The 20265-nt window shown below is 39.6% G+C and overlaps 1 protein-coding gene across 2 annotated transcripts in view; it reads left to right on the forward strand.

Annotated features, from left to right (window-relative positions):
* Nucleotides 1-19958, forward strand: part of LOC125095718 (plasma membrane ascorbate-dependent reductase CYBRD1) — a 34799-nt gene extending 14841 nt beyond the window's left edge. The window contains exons 2-4 of one of the 2 annotated variants that reach the window (XM_047722154.1): nt 2521-2615; nt 18632-18786; nt 19318-19958. In XM_047722154.1, coding sequence (XP_047578110.1) covers nt 2521-2615; nt 18632-18786; nt 19318-19615 — 548 coding nt within the window. In that variant the 3' untranslated portion in view covers nt 19616-19958. Of the gene's footprint in view, nt 1-2520; nt 2730-18631; nt 18787-19317 lie in introns of both variants that reach the window. The other variant, XM_047722153.1, reaches the window with a different exon arrangement.
* Nucleotides 19959-20265: the final 307 nt, after the last annotated feature.

Here is a 20265-nt window from a genome sequence, read left to right on the forward strand (position 1 = left end):
ACCCCTAACTTTGCTCAAGGATCAAGCGCTGTAACCTTGTTTAAGGATCAGCTGGTCTACCTGGTTGCACTAAATGGCTTGAAAAGATTCATCAAATATAGAAATGATTATCTGATAAGTCTCCACGTCCTCAAGGAAGTATAACCAATCATACTCATAAGATATCCATATATGCACTAAAATTAGTAAGTAGCAATTCTTCAGACTTTGGATTAGAAAAGAATCCTGTCTTAATGGTGAGGGCTGTCAAGTGTTGGGAATAGAGTGAAAGGATAGGAAGATTGACATCTTGTGCTGAAAGCTTTAAAGAGGCTGAATTCACATCTTTCTTTGTAGGTTTATATTTGTCTCTGCCTGAGAATGGATTAGATAATCTCATACATTTTTGTGATCCTATGAAGTTCTTTATATTCAAATTATAAATGTCTTTATTAGGAATGTGCCCTTTTTTTTTTTCTTACTAGAACTAAGCAATATACAGGATACACTGTGGATATAATGGAATCTATCTTGCAAGGAAATATTCTTCAGACTTTTTCAACCTGCCCTACATTTTTAGATCCCTAAATTTTCCCTGACATGGACCGGAGATGTGGGAATGAGGGTGGGTAGCAGCAGGATATTGTCTTCAGAACAAAAATTAATCACATGCTGGTTAAGGTGACCATATAATCTGTTGCTTAAACCAGGACACGTAAAAAAAAAAAAATGCTTTCAAAAATGTTTTTGTTAGGGGCTCCTGGGTGGCTCAGTGGGTTGGGCCTCTGCCTTCGGCTCGGGTCGTGGTCTCAGTGTCCTGTGATCGAGCCCCGCTTCGGGCTCTCTACTTGGCGGGGAGACTGCTTCCCCCTCTCTCTCTCTGCCTGCCTCTCTACCTCCTTGTGATCTCTGTCTGTCAAATAAATAAATAAATAAATAAATCTTTTAAAAAAAATGTTTTTGTTGACGTTTAATCTACATGCAAGAAAGTGTACACTGAATCTCCCCTCAGTGAACACTTCTGTAACCTGCACCCAGACAGAGAAACAGAGTATTAGCAGGAAGCTAGGAATCCCTTGTATGTTACTTTCCAGTTACTGCGCCCTTTCCTCACAAGGGTAACCAATATCCTGACTTTTCTTATTGCAGACATGAGTTTTTCTTGTTTTTATACTTTGTATAAATTGAATCCATACAGTACATACTTGTTTATGTCTCATTACTTGGCATCAACATTATAGGTGGATTCATATTCTTGGGTGAAGTTCTAGTTATAGATTATTATATATATTATGTATATATATTTTATATATAATACATATATATTATATATAGTTATTATTCATTCTCTTTATTGTGTATTATTCTATGGTGTGAATATATCACAATTTATTTTTTTTAATTTTTTAAGATTTTATTTATTTGACAGAGATTACAAGTAGACAGAGAGGCAGGCAGAAAGAGATGGGGAGGAAGCAGGCTCCCTGCTGAGCAGAGAGCCCGATGTGGGGCTCGATCCCAGGACCCTGGGATCATGACCTGAGCTGAAGGCAGAGGCTCACCCCACTGAGCCACCCAGGCGCCCATATCACAATTTATTTATTCATATTATTCATTATGGTCATTTGGGGGGTTTCTAGTTTTTGGCCACTACAAATGGTGCTGCTAATAATGTTCTAGTGCATGTCTTTTGGTGAACATAAATACATACTTCTTTGGAGAATATAACCAGGAGTAGAATTGCTGGATCATAAGTTATGCTCAAGTTTAGCTTGAATAAATACTGCTGGTTTTCCAGAGTGTTTGTTCTCATTTATCTCCTGCTGTGGAACATGAGAGCTCTGATTGCTTTCCATCCTCTCCAATACTTGGCATTTTTCATGTTTAGCCATTCAGATATATAGTAGACATAGTCTTATTTGATTTTAATTTGCATTTCTCTGTTGACTAATGAAGTTGATATTTTACTTATGTTTCTCTTTCTATTTTTGGATGTGTTTTTGGTAAAATACTGGGATATATTCTTTTGTCTATTTAGATTGTGGTGCATATTTTTCTATTCCTTAGTCTATCTTTTCTCATCAAACTAAGACGCACACACACACACAGAACCAGTTATAAGATTAATTTAGTTTTGGATTTGCTGAGCTTGAGATATATGGAGGCATCTATACAGAGATGTCAAGAAGCTGTTGCATTATGTGGGTCTGGAGTTCAGAAGAAAGTTCTGGGCTGGAGATATGAATTTTGGAGTCCCTGCCATGTAGGTGGCATCTCAGTGAAAGAGTGAATGAGGTCACCCACAGAGAAAAAGTCTTAGAACTGAGCCTGATAGCCACCAGGGTTTGTTCATATGCTGGGAGTAAAGAAGATGCTGGCAAAAGAGCCCAAAAAGGAATTCCTGAAAGGCAGGGAAGAGGGGAGAAGCAGAAACCATGTGAAAATGGTTTCATGCAAGGGAGTGTTAAGTGCTTCAAAGTGTTCAACTTGTGTTTATTAAAAAAATCAACACCTCACTCTGTCTCCCTTCGTCTCTTCTAGCCATCATCGTCTACAGACTGCCATGGACCTGGAAATGCAGCAAGCTCCTGATGAAGTCCATCCACGCAGGGTTACACACCGTTGCCACCATTCTCGTAATTATCGCTCTGGTGTCTGTTTTTGATTTCCACAATGCCCTGAGTATCCCTAACATGTACAGTCTACACAGCTGGGTCGGACTGACAGTTGTCATACTCTACATCTTACAGGTCAGTGTTTTGGTGTGTTTATAAACACGTTATAAAAATAAAACAGTTCAGATACCAGCGATGTTTTCTATACATTTGTATTTCTTGGAAATCATCTTTTCATTCCCCCACTAGACTCTGCTCTGCTTTCTTTCCATTGTTCGTATTGTTTCCTGAGGGGCCATCAGAACTGCAGAATTCAGTCTTGAGTGTGAGAGTTTAGATATTAGCATATCTAGTAGGGAAACTGCCATCTCCATAACACAGAGGCTGCCATTATGTAGACCTCAAGTTCCATGTGCCAAATAAACAAGCATAGAGCTACAGATTTCTTCCCCATTTATTTCCTATCGCTTCTATTTTCTAACTTTATGAATGAAGATATAAATTTTACTTCTCTGTTAGATTTTGTAGGCTCAGCGATTAGTTTAATTTTCCCCTTTCCTCACTTAGTAAAAACACATACTTTGGAGAGCACTGTATTTAAACATAAGTTAATGGAGTTTGAAAGGGATGTGGCTGTTTTAGGTCACTGAAGGGAAAGGTTAATTTTAGAAGTCTTTTTGGAGTTAACCACCTTGATGAAAAATCTTTGTCAACTATGTCAACTCATTTCCCTTGCCTTGTGACAGCATATATCCAGCTACGTAATTGGGATATCAATGTAAACTTCAGTTTTCTGTGAATATAGGAGAAGAAACTGGAGTGAATCTACAAAACCCCAAGGCATATCTTTTTTTTTTTTTTTAAGATTTATTTATTTGAGAGAGAGAGAGAGAGAGAGAGAAAACATGGGAGTAAAGGGCAGACGTAAATGGAGAGAGGATCTTAAGCACAGAGCTCAATATGGGGCTCAATCTCATGACCCTGAGATCGTGACCTGAGATCATGACCTGAGCCAAAACCAAGAATCTGACTCTCAGCCAACTGTACCACCCAGGCACCATCTGCAACAAGGCATATCTTAAATATATGAATGTATGACCTCTTAGAAAAAGACCTCTTACCAGGTATCTGTCATTTTTCTTATTAAAGAAAGGCTTTTAAAGCCATAAAGCTTCTTGAATTTTAATTAAATAAAAGTGAATGTATGTATGGACTGTATTGATTATTTAAGTTTGCATTACCATGACTGGAGCTAGGGATCAGAGAATGAAAAGGGGCCAGACAGGATGGGAGCACAGAGAAAACCCTGGATCAGACACGATCTTACTGATAAGAAGGAAAAAGAAAAGTATCTCTAATTGGATAGCTGAGCTATTGGATAGCTCAGACCTCCTGTCCTCAAGGTTGATTTTCCCTCCGTGTTCTTGTCTGGGAGGCAGCTTCTTTTCTCCCCCAGCAGCTGGTGGATCCTCCCCGTTCAAAGAATAGGAGGCAAGAACAAAGACCATTGAGATGCTGCCAGTTGCTTTAGGGCCCCTCTTGGCTTCCTGGTGTCTCTTCAGAACTTTCCTCAGCTCCGTGTTCTGCTCTCAGCTGTCCATTCCCTTCACTTTGTCTCAATTCCTCTGCACCACTTCAGAATGCCAAACACAGAAGCCAGAGCACTGTGTGAAGCATTCTTCTTCTCTCTCCTGGTCCTTCGTGGGAGATGGCCTTTGCCGGGGCTGGGAGGCACGAGTTACATAACCAGTGGCAGAGCTGGGACTCAAGCCCAAGTCCAGGGCCCTCCCCACGAGCACTTAGTTCTGCCCTTCCCATGATGTCCCCATGATCACTCAGCTAACCTTCGAGCATCCTCATCTGGAGGGTGTATCTCTGAGGAACAGAATGGAAACCACCCCAAAGCTATGTAGCTTTCCTGTGAGAGAGTTCTGTGGTTCTGAGTGCAGTAATTAAATTGGACTAGATAAAATACCTTAACTGAGTCATGTGGTTGTATAGAGCTGTCCAGAAAATTCAAGATTATCTCCCAATCATAAGATCCATAAACTAATTACATTTACAAAGTGTCTTTTGCCACGTAACATAACATATTCACAGCTTTCAGGGATTAGGGTGTAAATATCTTTGCAAGTGTTGGGGGCAGCATGATTCAGCCTACTACACCTATGAATAAAAAAATAGAAGAAATTCTAAATGAAACGAAAAGCTGATTCTTTAAAAAAATAGACAAACCATTGCAAACCTGATTGAGGAAAAACAAAATATACAAACTTCAGAATAAGAAAGAAATATAATCATAGTTACAAATAATATTTTGAAATTAGGACAGGTTAGTAAATTTTAATACACAGTAATATACTTAAAAATCTTAAAGAAGAAAGGACTATTTTCTTGCTAAATATAAACTACCAGATTTGATCCAAGAGGAATTAGAAAACATAAACTGGCTAATAATACTAGACAAAATTGGTAAGTTTGTTTGAAATCTATCACTAAAAAAGGCATTGGGTCCTTACTGTTTTATACCTTTGAACTTCTAGGAACAGGTACTTTCAACTATTCCAGGACACCAAGAGAAACATATTTTCTTAGATATGGCCCCATTGTGCGTTACATACCACACCCAAGATGGAGGCTCCAATGAGAAACATCTTTACTAACACCAGCTTAAACTGTGAAACACTGAAGACATTTCTGTCAAATTGTCATTCAACTTTACCATGGAAATTTTAGCTACAAGATGAAGAAAAAAATCAGTATAAATAATAGACAATTTATGACTTTTTTTTTATTTGTGGATCATGTGATGTATGTCTAGTAACCCAAGAGATGGCTAGAGTAATACGAGCATTTGGAAAGGTGGCTGGATATAAGATAGTCATTCATAATTCATTAACTTTTGCCTAAACTGGAAATAACCACTTAGAATAAGAAGTAGAATTCGTTTAAAATGTAGATATAAAATTATAAAATACCTAGGGATAAATTGAACAATGAGGGTATAAAATCTATATGTAGAATATATAAAATACTACAAAATCTTATTAAGAAAACATGGTATAATTGAAGAGATACCATGTTACTAAAAGAGAAAAATTAATATGGAAATATCTGTCCCTCTTCAATCATATTTATGTTTAATATCATTCTCATTTTAAGCCCAATGGGAGTCTTAAACTTGCAGAGTAAATACCAAGGATAATAAAAAAATTTTTGAAAGAGAAGTGAAGGGATACTTGCCTTATTCAAAACAAGTTATTAACCCAAAAGTAAACAAAATATAGTCATGGAAAGACCAGAGAGGACAAAAATTGTCCAAGTATGTAGGAGAGCTTTTTTTTTTTTAATGACACTATGGTGTTTCAATTTAGTGGGAAAGAATGCTTATTTAATAAATGTTACCATCAGGGGCACTCGGGTGGCTCAATCCATTGGGCATCTGTCTGCCCTCCACTTGGGTCATGATCCTGGGCTCCTGGGATTGAGCCCGGCTTTGGGCTTCTTGCTCAGCTGGCAGTCTGCATATCCCTCTCCCTCTGCACCCCCCCTTGTGCATGTGCACACGCACACGCTCTCTCTCCCAAATAAATAATATCTTTTTTTTTTTTAAAAGTTATCATCATAATTGGTTATCCATTTGGAAGAAACCAAATAAATAAGCAAAACAACTCTGCATATAAAACAAAAGAAAATAGATTCCAGATAGATTAAAGTCCTAAATATTAAAAAAAAAAAAGCCAATGAAAAGAAAAGAAGAAAATTAAGAAGCATATAGTCTGATTTTGGGGAGTCCATAAAGTTGATAAGAAATCAAGTCGTAAATGAAAAGAAAGACCTATTTGATTACATAAAATTTTTTAAAAATTATATGGGACGAAAGATACCAAGGTCAACAGAAACTGCACCAGGGGATATGGGGAATAATCATGTCGTGTGTTAAGGGTTAATGCATTTAACATATAAAACAATTCTCTCTTTTTGTTTTTTTGTTTGTTTGTTTGTTTGTTTTTTAAAGATTTTATTTATTTATTTGACAGACAGAAATCACAAGTAGGCAGAGAGGCAGGCAGAGAGAGAGGGGGAAGCAGGGTCCCCGAGAAGCCTGATGCGGGGCTTGATCCCATGACCCTGGATCATGACCTGAGCCGAAGGCAGAGGTTTTAACCCACTGAGCCACCCAGGCGCCCCTCTCTTTTTGTTTTAAGATTTTATTTATTTGTCAGAGAGAAAGTGCACAAGCAGGGGGAGTGGCAGGCAGAGGGAGAAGCAGGGTCCCCGCTGAGCAGGGGCTGTAGGACTCCATTCCAGGACCCTGGGATCATGACCTGAGCTGAAGGCAGACGCTTAACTGACTGAGCCACCCAGGTGCCCCTAATATATAAAACAACTCCCAAAAATTAGCGTTAAAAGGCAACCTCATAGAAGAATAAATGGAAAATTTGAATAGGCAGGTCAAAGAAGAAAAACTTAAATTACCAATAAGCATATGTCCAACCTCACTAAGAAGTTAGGAAAATGTAAGTGAGGACAATAAAATGGTCATTTTCCCCCACAAGGTTATCACAACAACGGTGGTGATGTTCCTTGCTGCCAAGGGTGTGAGGTAAAGGGTGCTCTCTTCTTCTGCTTTTCCACTGCTGGCAGGAAAATACATTGTTACCAAATTTTAGGGAAATCGTTTGTTAATAGCTACTAATTTTTTTTTAATTTGGTTACCCTTAACCTAACAATCCCACATTTGGAGAGAGAGTGGAAATTTAAAATACTGTAACATAAGGAACTCTAAAAAGGATTTTTAGTGGGGCATTGTTTATGCAGACAGGAAGCAGCTGAAATCTCCATCAATAGGAATGGTTAAATAATCTGGGGGACATCAGTGGTGGATATTATAAAGCTACTACAAGGAACGTAGCTCTGTCTACTGACCAAAGTAAAATCATGATACGTTCTTCAGTATAAAAAAATACTGAAGAGGGATGCTTGGGTGGCTCAGTCACTTAAGCAACTGCCTTTGGCCCAAGTCATGATCCCAGGATCTTGGGATCGAGTCCTGCATTGGGCTTCCTGCTCAGTGAGGAGTCTGCTTCTCCCTCTGCCTGCTGCTCCCCCTGCTTGTGCTCTCTCTCTCTCTGACAAATGACTAAGTAAAATCTTTAAAAAAAGAATACTGAAGGGGCGCCTGGGTGGCTCAGTGGGTTGAGCCTCTGCCTTCGGCTCAGGTCATGATCTCAGGGTCCTGGGATCAAGCCCCACATCGGGCTCTCTGCTGGACGGGGAGTCTGCTTCCCTCTCTCTCTCTGCCTGCCTCTCTGCCTACTTGTGATCTCTCTTTCTCTCTGTCAAATAAATAAATAAAATCTTAAAAAAAAAAAAAAAAAGAATACTGAAGAGTAAAATGTATAGTAAAATGTCTTTTTTTTTTTTTTTTTTTTAAAGGAGGGGCACCTGGGTGGCTCAGTCAGTTAAGCATCTGCCTTTGGCTCGGGTCATGGTCCTAGGTCCTGGGTTCAAACCCCATGTCAGGCTCCCTGCTCTGCTAGAAGCTTGCTTCTCCCTCTCCCTCTGCCCCTCCCCACTGCTCATGCTTGCTCGATGTCTCTCTCTCTCAAATAAATAAATAAAATCTTTAAAAAAAAATAAAAATAAAAATAAAGGAAAGAGAGAAAGAAAAAAAGCATATATATGTTGATGTGTAAAGAAAGGTGTGGGAGAATATACCACACTACTACATTGTGGGAGTGGGTAGGATTAGTTGGGGGGGTATTTTTAAATATGTCTTGTTTGACTTGTTTGAACATGTGGCTCTTTTGTTTTAAATATAAGTAAGTCATATGTTACATAAAAATCATATATACATAGTTTTTTTTTTTAAAGATTTTATTTATTTATTTGACAGAGAGAGACCAAACAGGCAGAGAGGCAGGCAGAGAGAAAGAGAGGAGGAAGCAGGCTCCCTGCCAAGCAGAGAGCCCAATGCGGGACTCGATCCCAGGACCCTGAGATCATGACCTGAGCCGAAGGCAGAGGCTTAACCCACTGAGCCACCCAGGCGCCCCAGTTTTTTGGTTTTTTTTTTAAGATTTTATTTATTTATTTGAGAGAGAGGGAAAGAGCACAAGCTGGGGGAGGGGCAGAGGGAGAGAGAGAAGCAGACGCCCTGCTTCTGCTCAGTGAGCCGGAGTCAGAGCTTGATCCCAGGACCCTGGGATCATGACCTGAGCCCAAGGCAGATACCTAACCGACTGAGCCACCCAGGCGCACCCCTACGTAGTTTCTAAAACTAAACAAGCAAATGGGTGCCCCTCACCACAGTTGTTGAGGGGCTCACGTTGTGCTTGGTGCCTGTGGTCGTTTAGGAACCAGGTGAACAGTGTCCTGTCAGGGAAAGAGGACTCCATTCCAGCTTTATTCCTTTGTTGCATGACGGCTGTTTTCAAGTTATTTGCATTGCTTCTCCATGGAAGTGACAGAACTTATCACCCAGGTGTGCTCAGGAAATGATTACATGGAAGAACATTTCCTTTCCCAGAGGAAAGAAACCAATTGTCAGCTTGCTTTCTTCACTTCAAGCTCCCTCCTCACTATGATTTACAAAGATTCCTGCCTGCATAGTCTTAGTTGTAAAAACTGATGAGCCACAAAAATACGCTTCACCAGAGACCTGCTTCTGTCAGATTTCTGAAGTCAAAAATACAAAAGGGAAGCAGTGTCTCTGTCTGAACCAAGATGAGTTCTAGGCGGAGGTTCTTGGAGCTGCCACTTGTGGGTAGAGAACAGGAAGCCCCAGTTTCTTGGAGCAGCAGCAGCTGCCGTCTTTCTGCCGGCTTCCCTGGCCCCCGCAGCCTGCACTAAAGTCCCAGAGTTTAACTGTGTGTGGACCATTCACCGAGTTTGTGAGGTTGGTTTGCACTCCCTGCCCCTACCCAAGAACACTTCAGGAAGCAGTCCTACCACAGAGCGCAGAAGAGATGGTCAAGTTCAGATCCTCTTACCTTAGCGCTTAAGGTTGTCTTAGCTTCCCTGTCAGGATTTATCCACCAAGTGAAGCCAGTGTCAGGTGATTTCAGTAAGTAAAGGAAAGAAGGAGGCAAGGAACAAAGGCCACAACCAGAAAAGGCTGAAAGGTCTTCCTCCTTCCCCAAGTTTCGCTATGGGTTGTAAAGCGTTTCAAGTATAGAATTCTTCTCAACTTGTGACATCTAGCCTCTGGGGCATTTTTTAAAAATAACAAACTATCAGAGGTCCAAACTGTACTCTGACTGGGCTGTGTTGTCGCCTATCTGACCTCTGCTCCCCTCAGCCTGTTGCCGGGGTGGAAATAGGTGGAACCTACGATCCTTGAGCCTACCCCCAAAAAGAGAGGGCCCATCTTTCCTGAGTCCATAGATTAAATTCCATAAAAACGTGTTTGGGTCTACTTGTCTGTTAGATGTTTTCTTGACTGAGGTACTTGGGCCCAGGGTTGGACCAGCCTGGATCATCTAATCTGCTGCCTGCCCCCTGCCCAATTCCACAGCCCCAGAAACAAACACAGGAATGATTCCTCTGCCAAGCAGAGATCCTTTGTTTACCCTTTGGAGGAGGAAATTAAGCTGAAATTTCTTTTTTTTTTTTTTTTTTTTTTTTTTTTTAAAGATTTTATTTGTTTATTGGACAGAGAGAGAGATCACAAGTAGGCAGAGAGGCAGGCAGAGAGAGAGGAGGAAGCAGGCTTCCCACCAAGGAAAGAGCCCGATGTGGGGCTCGATCCCAGGACCCCGGGATCATGACCTGAGCCGAAGGCAGAGGCTTTAACCCTCTGAGCCACCCAGGCGCCCCAAGCTGAAATTTCTTTATGAGAGTCTTCTCCCAGATTTTGCTAACACATATTTTCTTAAGATTTTATTTATTTATTTGACAGAGATCACAAGTAGGCAGAGAGGCAGGCAGAGAGAGGGGGAAGCAGCTCCCTGCCGAGCAGAGAGCCTGATGCGGGGCTCGATCCTAGGACCCTGAGATCACGACCTGAGCCGAAGGCAGAGGCTTAACTCACTGAGCCACCCAGGCACCCATATTTTCTTTTCCTTTTCATCTCTCTGAAGTATTCCTTCTCTCTGCTTCCAAGGCATCCTCTTAGAGTAGTTCTCAAAGTCTGGTCCAAGGAACCCTGGGCGAGTGGAACCAAGGTTTTTCAGGTGGTCTTTCTGTTCTTTTCCAGTTATTTGCATTGCTCTTTTCATAGTACTTTTCATAAGACTAAAATGGCATTTGTCTTTGTCACAGTTTCTCACAAGAGTTCAGAGGGCTTTTCCAGAGGCTGCATTATATATGCTATCCCATAAGACTGAATGCAGAGACAAATAGAGGAATCCAATTACCCATTATTGAACCAGATCTTAAAATGATTTGCAAATGTGCTACTCAGTTCACTATTTTTTTGTTTTACATAATATAGTTATTTTTCCACAAGACATGTTATTTATGTAAATATATAGAGAATTTATTATTGCTGTTAAATGAATAAGTATTTTTAGAAGTTTCAGCTTTAATTTCTAATATGGTAAATGTCAGTACACATAATCCATATAAATAAAAGCTCTTTGGGGTTCTCAATTTAAAAAAACCCTATTGTATTTATTGTATTGTATTGTATTTAGAAGTTACAGATCTTGATAAAGTTACAAGATCATGATAAAATTAACTGGTGCTTCCACCATGCAACCTAATTTAGAAAATATAGAACCCCTACCCACTCCTACCTCAATCCCATCTCTCTACCTACCCCATCCCCCAGTGATAACCATTCCCAGAAAATTTTTTTTGGTCATTCCCTGTTTTTCTTTATAATTTTGCCTCATACTGTGAATCCCCAAGTAATATGTTGTTTATTTTTCCTTTTTTACTATTTAAAAAATAGTCTTGTAATATTTGCATCCTATTGCAACTTTTTTTTTTATTCTGCTGATTCAGCTATATTGATTCCTCTAGCTATATTCATTTTTTATTTTTGTGTCCCATTGTACAAATATATCATGAATTTACTTATCCATCCTTCTGTTATTAGATATTTGGGCCACTCTCAGTTGTTTTTTTGTTGTTGTTGTTGTTGTTGTTTTTAGATTTTATTTATTTATTTGACAGACAGAGATCACAAGTAGGCAAAGAGGCAGGTAGAGAGAGAGGAAGAGAAGCAGGCTCCATGCTGAGCAGAGAGCAGGACCCTGGGATCACAACCTGGGCCAAAGGCAGAGGCTTTAACCCAGTGAGCCACCCAGGTGCCCCTCTCAGTTGGTTTTTGTTCCAAACAATGCTATATTGAACATTCATATACAATAGCCTTCATAGGCAAAGGTTACTCTGGGTGTATATTTATGAGTAAAATTATATACTCAACCTAAAAAAGAAATGCCAAGTTGTTTTCCAAATTGGTTGATCCCAGTGTGTTCCTGCCATCGGCATATAAGAGTTCCCATACAGTACCTCCTTGCCAACATGTATCCTCTTCAAACTTTTTAATGATTGCCAAACTAGTGGTTATAAAATATGCCTTCTTGTGGTTTTAATGTTTATTTCACTGATTACTCATGTTTCTCTTCTCAGAAATACCTGTTTGTATCTTTCATACATTTGAAAAATGAGGTTTTTTTTTCTTTTCCTTGAAGATATGTAGGAGTTCTGTGTCAGATTCCTTTTCTTTTATATGTATTGCTTATCTATATCTTCCAGTTTGAAGCTTATATTTTCTCTTTTATTGGTATTTTCTGATACATAGAAATTCTCAATTTTAATGAAACAAATTAATCTTTTTCTTTAAGGCTATTTTTTTTTATTTCATTTTGATAATCTGTTGGTGAGATTTTCCTTTCCCCTGAGGTCAAAATAAGCCAGAAAATCAGGTTCCATTCCAGATGACTGGATCAGAAACTCTGGTGTGGGCCCAGCAATATGTGCTCATAGGCCCGTCTGGGGGTTCAGAAGCATGCTGTTTGAGATCAATTAAAAGCTTGTCTTCTTTAATCTATCAATATAATCAATTCAGTAGATTTTTCTAATGTTAAACTTGGGTGAATTAAAAACATTTTAAATGTCTCAAGGTTCTTTTGCTCTCTGAAATACTCAAACTCTTATCTTTTGTTGTTTTATTTGTGTGCTAACTAGGCTTCTCAGAAAGGTCATTTCACAACTTTATGACTTCTGTTAGCAAGAGGAAATATGACCCCTTGCTTCTTTCTCGCTCAGATCCAGAGAGCAAGTAGTGTTTAAGAACATGGGATTTGCTGGGGCGCCTGGGTGGCTCAGTGGGTTAAAGCCTCTGCCTTCAGCTAAGGTCATGATCTCAGGGTTCTGGGATCGAGCTCTGCATCGAGCTCTGCATCGGGCTCTTTGCTCAGCGGGGAGCCTGCTTCCCCACCCCCCCTACCCCCCGCTGCCTGCCTGCTTGTGATCTCTCTCTCTATCAAATAAATAAATAAAATCTTTAAAAAAAAATGAACATGGGATTTGCAATCAAGGAGGCCTCAGTTTGAATCAGGTTCATCCATTTGTCGCTGGTGACCTTAAGACAAATTATTGAATCTTTCTGAACCTAGTTTGCTCAACTATAAATTAAGGCTTTAATATCCTTCACAACATCATAATCAAAGCCAAATAATGCATGGAAATGCTCAGCCTAGGGCTTAGCATACTAGATTGGCACAAGTCAACTATTGTTATTAGAACTTTAAGTCTTGTGGAAGGCTCCTTTCTGACCGAAGAGGGCATTTTAAATTTTATTTCTGCTATAGATCCCAGGCACCTTCGTGGTTGAGAACATATATTTTGTGTCAATGAAATTTTGTTCATGAGTCCATCCACTCATTCAACAAAGCTAAATTACCTACTGTGTATTAGATTCCTTGCTAGGCTGTAGGGTATGTGTTGTTCCACAAGACAAGCATGGATACAAAGAAACATGCTTTCTGTCCTCAAGCAACTTGCAAGGGAGACTGGTCTTTCCCTATTTGGTAGATAAGGTGGGTATGGAGTGTTCTGGGAGAGCTCTCATATGGTATAGGGATTAAAGGAAATCAAACCAAAACCTGAAGTCATGAGGTCGGTGGTGAAAAGGGCATATTATAGGGGGATGGGACAGTATGTGGGTAAAAGTTTGTTTTGTTTGAGGAACAAGGAGGTCAGACTACCTGGAGTGGAGTATGGTAGATGAATTGGAGGCTGATTAATCATGTTTCTCTTCTCAGAAATACCTGTTCGTATCTTTTGTCCATTTGAAAAATGAGGGTTTCTTTTTGTTTTCCTTGAAGATATGTAGGAGTTCTGTGTCAGATTCCTTTTCATCCCTTTCATGTAGATAGACTAGCTTGCAAGTATTTATAGAGTTTCAAATGAGAAAGGATGGTGGCCTGAAATGTAGCAGTAGCAGTGACCAAAGTGGATAGTTTCAAAAGATAGTTCAAAGATGAAATTAATGAGATTTGGAAAGTCAGCATAAATATGGAATGAAAGTCACTTGCAGGCTTGAACAAGTAGGGGTTGAGAAAGGGAACATTAGAGGGGAAGCAGAGGGCTTGAGGAGTGTCAGATGCTCTAAAAAGTCAACGAAAATAAGGTCTGAAAACTGTTCTTTGGGTTGAGTGACCTGGAAGTCGCTGATTACCCTGGAGAGCAATTTTCTTGGAGGACAGAATCCAGATTTCAGTGGATTGAAGAAGGGTGGAAGGTGAAAAATAGGCAACTCAGGAGGTTTGGCTAAGAAGGCAAGGGGCGAGAGAGGATGGCAACTGGACAAGGATGAGAGTCAAAGCAGGTGTTTGGTTGTTTTTTCTTTTTCTTTTTCTTTCTTTCTTCTTCTTCTTCTTCTTTTTTTTTTTTTACTTCTTTTCTTTTTTTTTTTTTTTAAAGATTTTATTTATTTATTTGACAGAGAGAAATCACAAGTAGGCAGAGAGGCAGGCAGAGAGAGAGGAGGAAGCAGGCTCCTTGCTGAGCGGAAAGCCCGATGTGGGGCTCGAACCCAGGACCTGGGATCATGACCTGAGCCGAAGGCAGCGGCTTACCCCACTGAGCCACCCAGGCGCCCCTTTTTACTTCTTTTCATTGTGAGAAGCTCCGGTGTGTCAAAATGCTCCCAGGATGGCCCCAGTAGAGGAGGAGAGGTTGTAAAGGCTAGAGTGAATCTATAGCTATGTCTTCAGGAAGCAGGTTGCCAAGCCCAGCTGGAAAATTGAATAGCGACCGTATTGTAATTGAAGAAAGTAGGAATTGTTGGCATGGGGTGCTTTTTTGGTTTGTTCGATTTGGTGGCAGAAGAGTGAGACTCTGTTTTTCCCATGAGATGGTAATAAAATCATCTGCTGATAGAAGGCACACAGGACAGCGAATAGTTTGAGGAAGAGGGAACTTGGAGGACGAGCTGAGAAATCAGACCATTGAAGGATTGTTGAGCAGTGTTGAAGTGCTCATAGCTGTGAGCATCATAACCATGATTTATAGTGATGTCATTCGCTGTGTGATTTACTTCAGTCGTACCTAGCAGACCAGAGGTAGTCCTGGAGATGGCTGAGCCAGTGCTGGGGTATCACCATGTGCTCATGATGCCAGAGAGTGCAGCAAGGAGATGTGGGATACTGACAAGGAGAACGTAGTGTTCACTTTGTGTGTCGTCTCTCTTTATAAAAAACTGTGGACATATTTTAGTTGGTGCTGACTATATTTTTTAATCGCTGGAAGAAACATGCTTTTACATTTGAAGAATGCAACTTGGAAATGGCCCAAGACAGAGCTTCTCAAAGTTGTGGTCCCTAGAACAGCATCATTAACATCACCAGGGAAATTAGAAATACAGATTCTGAAGTTCCACTCCAGACCTGGTGAATCAGAAACTCTAGGGATGGGACCCAGTAATATGTGTTTTCAATCCAGGAATGAGTGAGTACATTAATAGAGAAACGGAGAGGACCTCCATCCGTCAATCGCTTGATTGCTTATTAAATCCACCTCTATAGTTAAAAGAAAAAGGAAATCATACCAAATACAGAAGGTAGTTAGGCAGTTATTTCCTGGTTTCATTAATGATGTTTGCAAATAAAAGCTCTTGTTAGCTCTCAAAGTTCACATGTATCTTTTTTTAAAAACTCATTTGTTTCATACATGAGATAAAACTGGAGTAGCAAAATATATTTGTGAGTGGATAATAATTAATAATTAACTGAGAAAGCCTAGGTATTTGGTATAGGAACTTTAAAAGTAAACTTTTATTGTCTATTTCCAATTATAAAAGGAATATATATTAACTTTAAAATTTCTAAAATATAGAAAAAAAAGAACCAAAGTCATTGATAATGCCATAATCTAGAGATACTATTATATTTTGGCTTATTTCCTTTAGGAAATTAGGGTTATACTACACTTTCACTTTAATATCTAAATAATAATTTTTTAATGAGATTTTATTCTTCTTTAGCTCTCTTAAGAACTCCAGTGTGGTGCAGAACAGTTTTCTGCAAGTGATGGTTTCTAAACCCTGGAGCACTTTGTTTGCCCATAGTTGGCTCTTAATACGTGTTTGAGACTGAAGATAATGGAAGATTCCACCGCCTTCACTGTTAGGGATTTTCCAGACTGCAGTTAACCCATATTTCTGAACCAATGTAAGTGAATCAAAAGCAGTGATCTTCAGACTTTCACATGTATTAGGAATCGCCTGGGCATTCTGGTAAAATGCAGATTGCTGAGCCCAACTCCCAGGAGTTCTTATTTAGCAGCTCTGGATGTGTCCCAAGTATCTCTTTTTAAAGAAAGGCACAAGCATTTCTGATTCAGGTCTTCAAGAACCACTGACTTAAAAGGACAGAGGGATTTTTTTTCAGTCCGCTGGGTTTCAAGCTACCATAGTACTTGTAAGATGGTAAGGCAAAAAGGAAATAAAGAATGATTATTCTAAATTATAAGTTTTTATAAGTTACTATAAACTTGCATCATTTGGAACACTTTTAATCAAAGTGAAGCATTCTGCAATTTTTTCCCTTTCCTCTTAAAAGCAATTTTCTTGGGGCACCTGGGTGGCTCAGTCATTAAGCCTCTGCCTTTGGCTCAGGTCATGATCCCAGGGTCCTGTGATGGAGCCCCACATCAGGCTCCCTGCTCAGCAGGAAGCCTTCTTCTCCCTCTCCGACTTCCCCGCTTGTGTTCCCTCTTTCCCTGTGTCTCTCTCTGTCAAATAAATAAATAAAATCTTTAAAAAAAAAAAAGTAATTTTCTTTTGCCCCCCAAAAAATATATATGTATATATCTATATACATATATAGATATTTTTTTTTTTTTAATGGTGAAAGTAACATTTAAGGGGAGTTAAATCCCCTGGGGTCCTGTAAGCCTATTTCTGGCACCTCACCATCTTCGATCATTGAGCCCTACAGGATTATAAGAGGTACACATGGTAAGTCCTGAAAGAAAGAAGAGAATATACAGTCTTAGGGATGAAGAGTCAGGAGAACAGGAATATGGAAAATACATATTCCCAAGCACAGAAAAGGTGTGGTGACTTTACTCACACAAGTGTAGATGCACTAAATCCTTGGTGGCCACTTACCTGAGCTCCCTTTTCATAGAGAAGGCACAACCTGTACATCAGGATGCTTGCCCTTTGATACTAATACAATCACTAAACTTCACTGAAGGAGAATTAGCAGCATTCTGAACCGCCGGGGGGGACCCTCTGTACCATTTTTCATACAGCGAGGCATTTGTGGCCTTAAGTGGACAACAACATAGGCACAACCAGCCTATCGCATGCATTTTTTAACTTCCATTCATTACCATGTCCCAGAAGCTGATTCTCAATGTGTTTTAGGGTCTCAGACCCCTTCTGCCTTTATTCTTCTGGTGTGCCCCCTGCATTAGTCCTTTGATCTCAGGAAAGATGAACAGTGATGTTGTGTTCTTCCTGTTCTTCCCTCTTCTCATATTTGTTTTCTTTGGGTGGTAGGTCCAAAGTAGGCACCTGAAAAAATGCCCCTTTAAATTCAGCAGCTCAGTGGTCATCTTCATTCTCCTGGGGAGAGGAGAATAGTTAATAGTTGATCTGGGCAACAAAACAAAACAAACTGGAAGTGTCACCTGACTTCATTTTCATAAGAATCTTGCTATCCTCTGCAGAAAAATATCCTACTAGGACTTTAATTGTCAAGCAAATGGACACTGCAGGATTCATTTTTTCCTCATAAAACAAAATTGTCAACTTCTTGGCACATACTCTTTTAGGCTGAACTGAATGTGTCCTATTGTATCTGCTTTTAGTGACTTGGAAATCTTTTATTTCCTCTTCTACTTGGCAACCATAAGCAAATAGATAAAAACAAACAAGAAGATACCAGAATGTTCACTGTAACTTTGTTAATGATCAGAAAAAAATAGAAACAGGAACATTCATAGAGAGAGAATTGAGTAAATTACTAGAACAGTAGCCATGAAAAAGAATAAACCAGATGCACATGAGTTGTCATGAAAAGATCTACAAGATATACTATTAAGGGAAAAAAGCAAGATGCAGAACAAGAATGTAGAGTAACATGCCATTTATACTTTTTTGTTTTTTTAGGAGTTTATATATTTATTTTGACAGGCAGGGATCACAAGTAGGCAGAGAGGCAGGCGGGGAGAGAGAGGAAGGGAAGCAGGCTCCTTGCTGAGCAGAGAGCCCAATGCGGGGCTCGATCCCAGGACCCTGGGACTAGGGACCTGAGCCAAAGGCAGAGGCTTTAACCCAATGAGCCATCCAGCCACCCCACCATTTATACTTTTAAAAATCTCTCTCTGTCTTTACATACACACACAAGCTTGTACAGGCATACAGATTTTCTGGAAGGGTACTTGAGAAAGTGGTAAGAGGTGTTGCCTTTGAGTAGTGGAACTAGAGCGTGGAAATACACCTTTCATCTTATGCCCTTGGCTCTGTAGGAAGGTTCTTCCTTTTGCACATAATTGCTTTTACAGTAATAATTTTAAAATTCGTTAAAACATAGAATTAAATGATAACCTTTGTACTTGTTGATGTTCAGCTTCTCCTAGGGATTTTCATCTTTCTGCTTCCTTGGGCTCCGCTTTCCCTCCGAGCATTTGTCATGCCCATGCATGTCTACTCTGGGCTCCTCATCTTTGGAACGGTGATTGCCGCGGTGCTTATGGGAGTGACTGAGAAACTGTTCTTTGCCCTGTAAGTTGCATAGTTCTCCTAATTACATTATTTGAGCTATAAAATGTTAAATACTTGTTCCTTGGAAAAGCATAATTTAAAGTAACAAAATTTTAAAAATTAAAATGTATTACACATGTGGTATAGCATTAATAATGCTTGGAAGAAGGACCAAAAAGTCCAAAAAACTGTATCACTCTTACAAAACAACTACTGAAGTTAGGCATGCCCTTTTAATCTTTTTGATGTACATGTTTTTAAATTCATTGTGATTATGGTATACATACATTTTTATATCATGCTTTTTCCAATTTTTAAGTGCTCTAGGTGTTCCAGGTTGCTATAGTATTTTCATACTTACCATTTTTAACAGTTTCATGCTATTTCAATTGAGTTATTTTGGCATAACTTAAATTTCTCCTTAATGTCAAACTTTAAGGGAATTTATAGAAGGGGTACCAGTGTGCATTTTTAAGCAGATAAATTCAAGACTGTTTGACATGTGGCTGGATCGCCCTATTTGTAATTGGACACACTCTCTCTTTTTTGTAGGAATAGTTCTGGATACAGTAAGTTCCCACCAGAAGGTGTTTTCACAAATACCCTCGGCCTCCTGATTGTGCTCTATGGGGCGCTCATTTTTTGGATAGTCACCAGACCGCAATGGCAACGTCCTAAAGAACCAAATTCTGTCCTGCTTCAGCCAAACGGAGGCGCTCAAGAGGGAGCGGGAGGCTTAACCGTCAACTTTAGCAATGTGGACACACCAGATTCAAAATTAAACCACGAAGCCTCAGCAAAGAAAAGAAACTTCACTGCTGATGAGGTTGGCCAGAGATCCACCATGTAAAATGTTGTAGAGATGTGGCCCAATAACTTCACTTTTAAAAACCAGCCTTCCAGTTTAACTTCTCCTGTTTAGCCCCAAAATGATTGAGCTCTGCAGTCGATATTTATTTTAATCATAAAGTAGGATTCCTTGGAAGAGTTTGTATGGATTGAGGCCTATGATCTTACCTGAATTGGAAAGGAGACGATCTGTGTAAATAGTAGAAGATATAAATGGTGGTTATGTTACTTCTTTCTTATCATGGACCAAAATATTTAGCACAGTGCCTTACATAGAACAGATAATCAAAAGGTGTCTCTCCAAAACAAACAAACAAAAAACTTAAAAAAACCAAAAACAAAAACAAAAATATGTCTCTCAGTTGGTAAATGTCATCAGTTAGCAGCATCTCTGGCCTCTTGTCATGAAGTCATTTCCTGTTAATTCCAGGAATCCAATCCTAACGTTTTAGAATCAGATCTGGGGCAGGGTTTATACTACACAGATAAGGAGGAGAGTGCAGAAAAATTCAGGAAAGTGACTGGTTCCCTTCTCCCAGTGACTGTCCCCTGCTATCTATCCCCCTCACTCATTTGAGCTCAGATTGGCCCTGGAGACCAGGGTTTGTATTAGAGCATTTTGGAGTGATGACTGAGCCAAAGGTAGCTAAA

Source organism: Lutra lutra, chromosome 3, assembly GCF_902655055.1.
Source record: "Lutra lutra chromosome 3, mLutLut1.2, whole genome shotgun sequence".
NCBI classification, from domain to species: Eukaryota; Metazoa; Chordata; class Mammalia; order Carnivora; family Mustelidae; genus Lutra; species Lutra lutra.